The sequence below is a fragment of the Cyprinodon variegatus genome, unplaced genomic scaffold (genome assembly GCF_000732505.1).
Source record: "Cyprinodon variegatus isolate N-32 unplaced genomic scaffold, C_variegatus-1.0 Scaffold474, whole genome shotgun sequence".
NCBI classification, from domain to species: Eukaryota; Metazoa; Chordata; class Actinopteri; order Cyprinodontiformes; family Cyprinodontidae; genus Cyprinodon; species Cyprinodon variegatus.
In genome coordinates, this window is record NW_015150927.1 from 645,770 (window position 1) to 649,322 (window position 3,553).

Sequence of the window (3,553 nt, forward strand, 5' to 3'; positions counted from 1 at the left end):
TGAGACAGAGGCTGAGGCGGAGGGCAGACAGGCAGGTTCCAGGAAGTGATTGCTTTCTCCAGGTTTAGGCAGATATCCAGGTAAGTCAGGATCTGGGAGGCAGAAAAACACAGGGTCAGACTTGTTCACAAAAATCAGATAACAGATCAGAGAAGCTGGCTCAGGTTTTGCTGGTACCATTACTGGCAAACACTCTGGCAGGGAAGTGTCAGCCTCCTCCTCCTTATGAAGGGCTCATGATGAGCAGATGGAAAACAGGTGTGTCGAAGTCAGCTCATGCCCTCAGGTGGAAGATCTCAGGCGCCCTCAGGTGGAGAAAGTTAGACAAGCCTCCAGATCCCAACAATCAGGACTGCCACTGACAGAACGCCTATTTAACGCATGCTAGAGCGTGCACAAGTCACTCATACAAGCTTTCTGTGTCTGACCGTCCGCCTTAACCCCTAAATCCCTCCATCACTATATAGAGCGAGGACTATATAGTGAACTCAGTTAACTGACCGTTCAGACAGATGATCACCCTTTTTTGCTCCGTTGGTCAGGTAACTCCTCTTCTAACCGCGCGGTGCCTGCACCATCTTTGTTATTAGTTGCCGCTGTTGGGTAGCGACAGCCTATAGCGACAGCGGGCCGCTGTGACAGCAAATCCCATAATACTTTGTGAGGAGAGCTCTCCATGCAAAGCATTCTGGGATATATCTGCCTCTAAGGCCTTTATTTTCTTCTCCTGCAGTTCATAGACACTTTTTCTCTTCTGACCTTCAGCTATTTTCAAAGAACCTTGGTGAGACCACAGATATACGCCTGAAAGAGCGCAGAAAAAGATAGTTCACGGGACGACCATGTAAACACATCACCAGAATGATTGACAGTTAGGAGGACCACTTATTTAGATGGTCCACCTCGAAATAACAGATCATCCTCTATACCTTTAAGAAAAAAGGTAAGAAAAAAGATCATTGAAAAGATAAAAAGTTAATAAGCTAAGCTAAAAAACTAACAACTGTAAGAGACCTATGATGTAACAAAACAATGTGTCTTTCACTCTGTGTTTTTCATGGATTTCTCATAGAAGCACTATGATGAAGTATTATTTTTCTTAATATATTAGGACAAGTGGGCTTTTTTTTGTATTACATTGCCCTTAATTTTTCCATGAAAATATACATATTTTAATATTATATTCCAATAAAAGTCTTGTGATATTATGAGCACAGAACTCTAGAACACCAATACCCAGCATGCAACAGGGTTCATGGACTGTGCAGTAGCTCTGCTGGAGGTGTAAGGCTGTTGGATGTAGACCTGTGTAATAAAGTTATGCTGGAAATATGGAATAGATTTTTGTTTTTCTTTAAATGAACGTAAAATACTTACTTATGAAACAAAGTGTTTCAATTTAAAAAATGTAAGTACAAAAACGTAAGGCAACAGCAACAATACAAATCTGTGGAAAGCAGAGTAGAGGCAGATTTCAAATGGAAATACAAGCAACATTGATAAGGTACAAAAACAAACCAAAATAAATAAATAAAATAAAAAAGAATAAATAAATAATGATAATAGAACAGTAATTAACAGAGCAACAAGGGGATTCATGTTAGGATTGATGAACATTGGTGGGTGATCCCATCTGTCAGATATTCCTATGATTCCATACATTTAAGAGATTTTAAATATAACTTGCTTTAAAAAAAAAACATTAAAGACTGAGGATGATCTCAACAATCTTTGTTTATAATTAAAGAATTTTGCTAAACCCAAAATTAGATTACAACAGAGTTCTATTGTTTTGTTTTTCAACATTATTCCTAAAGTTCCCATATCTCTAGAGCTAGATTCAGGAAGGGTTATTTTTATTTTGATCCATCTTTCCAAGCGATTCCAAAATGTTTTGTTTTGATTTTAATCATAGAAGACATGGTTTAGCGTTTATCACTTTTATAGAATGAGCTTTTATTGTCATCAATATTAAAACCAATTCTTAGTAGTTCTTTTATGGGGTAAATTTCATTTATAATTTTAAAGCGAGTTTTATAGTTTATTAGATTTCCCAGTGAATAAATTTTTGTTTTTAGGCAGTTCTTAATTATGTGTTTATTGAATTTTTGGTCAGTGATTGCTGTTCTATTAATAGATAAGTGGGTAGTTGTGGGGGTTATATAATATGTTATTATATGTTTAATCTGATAAATAAATTGTTTTTGTAAGGCATTAACTAATCTGGTAAATTCAGCTTTTGGAAAAAGAATTGATATTTTACACAAAATTGTTTGTAATTTAACATGAACTATGGAATAAAAATGGCAAAGCAGTTAAAACGTCTCCTCTATTAATGATCAAATAAAAAGGACAACGCAGCTCTTTGCTGGAAATTTAGATTTTCACAGTATTTCACTGAGTCCCATTTAAAGGGTTAAATGTAATATATATTTACAATAAATCTCGACTACTTTTGCTGCATATTTTCAGTGAATAAAAAAGGAAAACCTTATTCTAAAAACTTAGCCCACAGCTCATTTATTTCACATCAGTGCAACATTCCTGCACTCATGTTAAAGCTGTCTCCTCTGTCTGCCAAAGTGAATCTCTCATTAGAATGAGATGCTTTTATTTGTCAACTCGGATTATTAAAGGAAAGTTTAGAAACCCAACAGAAAAAGGTCTTTTACTTCCTGCCATTTCCCGCCGAGCCGCTGGGGGCGCTACCTGCTCCTTATTCCGGACTCCGCCCTGGATTGAACACGTCACCGCGGTGTTTGTGAGCGGAGATGGCTTCAGTGAGCCGCAAACAGAGCGAGGCTGTGATGGCAGCTGATGGAGGAGCTGATGATGGAGGACAGGAGCAGGACTTTCTGGAGGAAGATCTGAAATCATGGCGGAATGTTTGCAGGCTGCTGGAGGAGGTCCGACAGGAGAGCAGAGCTCTGGAGGAGCAGGTTAGGAAAATCCTCCACGAGCTGGAAAATAACTCCATAAACTTCCTCTGACAGATTATTATGTGATTAACTGTTAAATGAATGACTCTGCCTCAGTTAGATCTGCTCATTTTAACCCCAATCACTGAATAATCCCACTAATCTGTACTGAGATTATGGTAAATTATGTTACAAGTTTTTTATTTAAAAACCAATTTCTCTGTTGAACAGAATAATATTTATCTGTGTTTTTCCTTCAGGTTCTGAGCGGCAGCAGCTCTGGACCTCCTAAAGTTTCAGCGGCTCTCTCCGCTGCAGAGGAGGTCCGCAGCTCCCTGGAGGAGCTGCTGCAGCGCGAGCAGCGGGTCTCCGAGCAGCTACAGCAGGTAGGAGGTCTGCAGCAGGTAGTAGGTCTGCAGCAGGCAGGAGGTCTGCAGCAGGTAGTAGGGCTGAGGTCTGCAGCAGGTAGGAGGTCTGAAGCAGGCAGGAGGTCTGCAGCGGGTAGGAGGTCTGAAGCAGGCAGGAGGTCTGCAGCGGGTAGGAGGTCTGCAGCGGGAGGTCTGCAGCGGGTAGGAGGTCTGAAGCAGGCAGGAGGTCTGCAGCGGGTAGGAGGACTGCAGCGGGAGGTCTGCAGC

General features: G+C 40.4%; 1 protein-coding gene across 1 annotated transcript in view; it reads left to right on the forward strand.

The window, feature by feature from the left end:
* The first annotated feature begins 2,761 nt into the window (after positions 1-2,761).
* rint1 (RAD50 interactor 1) overlaps positions 2,762-3,553 on the forward strand; it is a 13,378-nt gene continuing 12,586 nt past the window's right edge. Inside the window, exons 1-2 of the mRNA XM_015389802.1 lie at positions 2,762-2,939; positions 3,179-3,304. Coding sequence (XP_015245288.1) covers positions 2,772-2,939; positions 3,179-3,304 — 294 coding nt within the window. The 5' untranslated portion in view covers positions 2,762-2,771. The remainder of the gene's footprint in view (positions 2,940-3,178; positions 3,305-3,553) is intronic.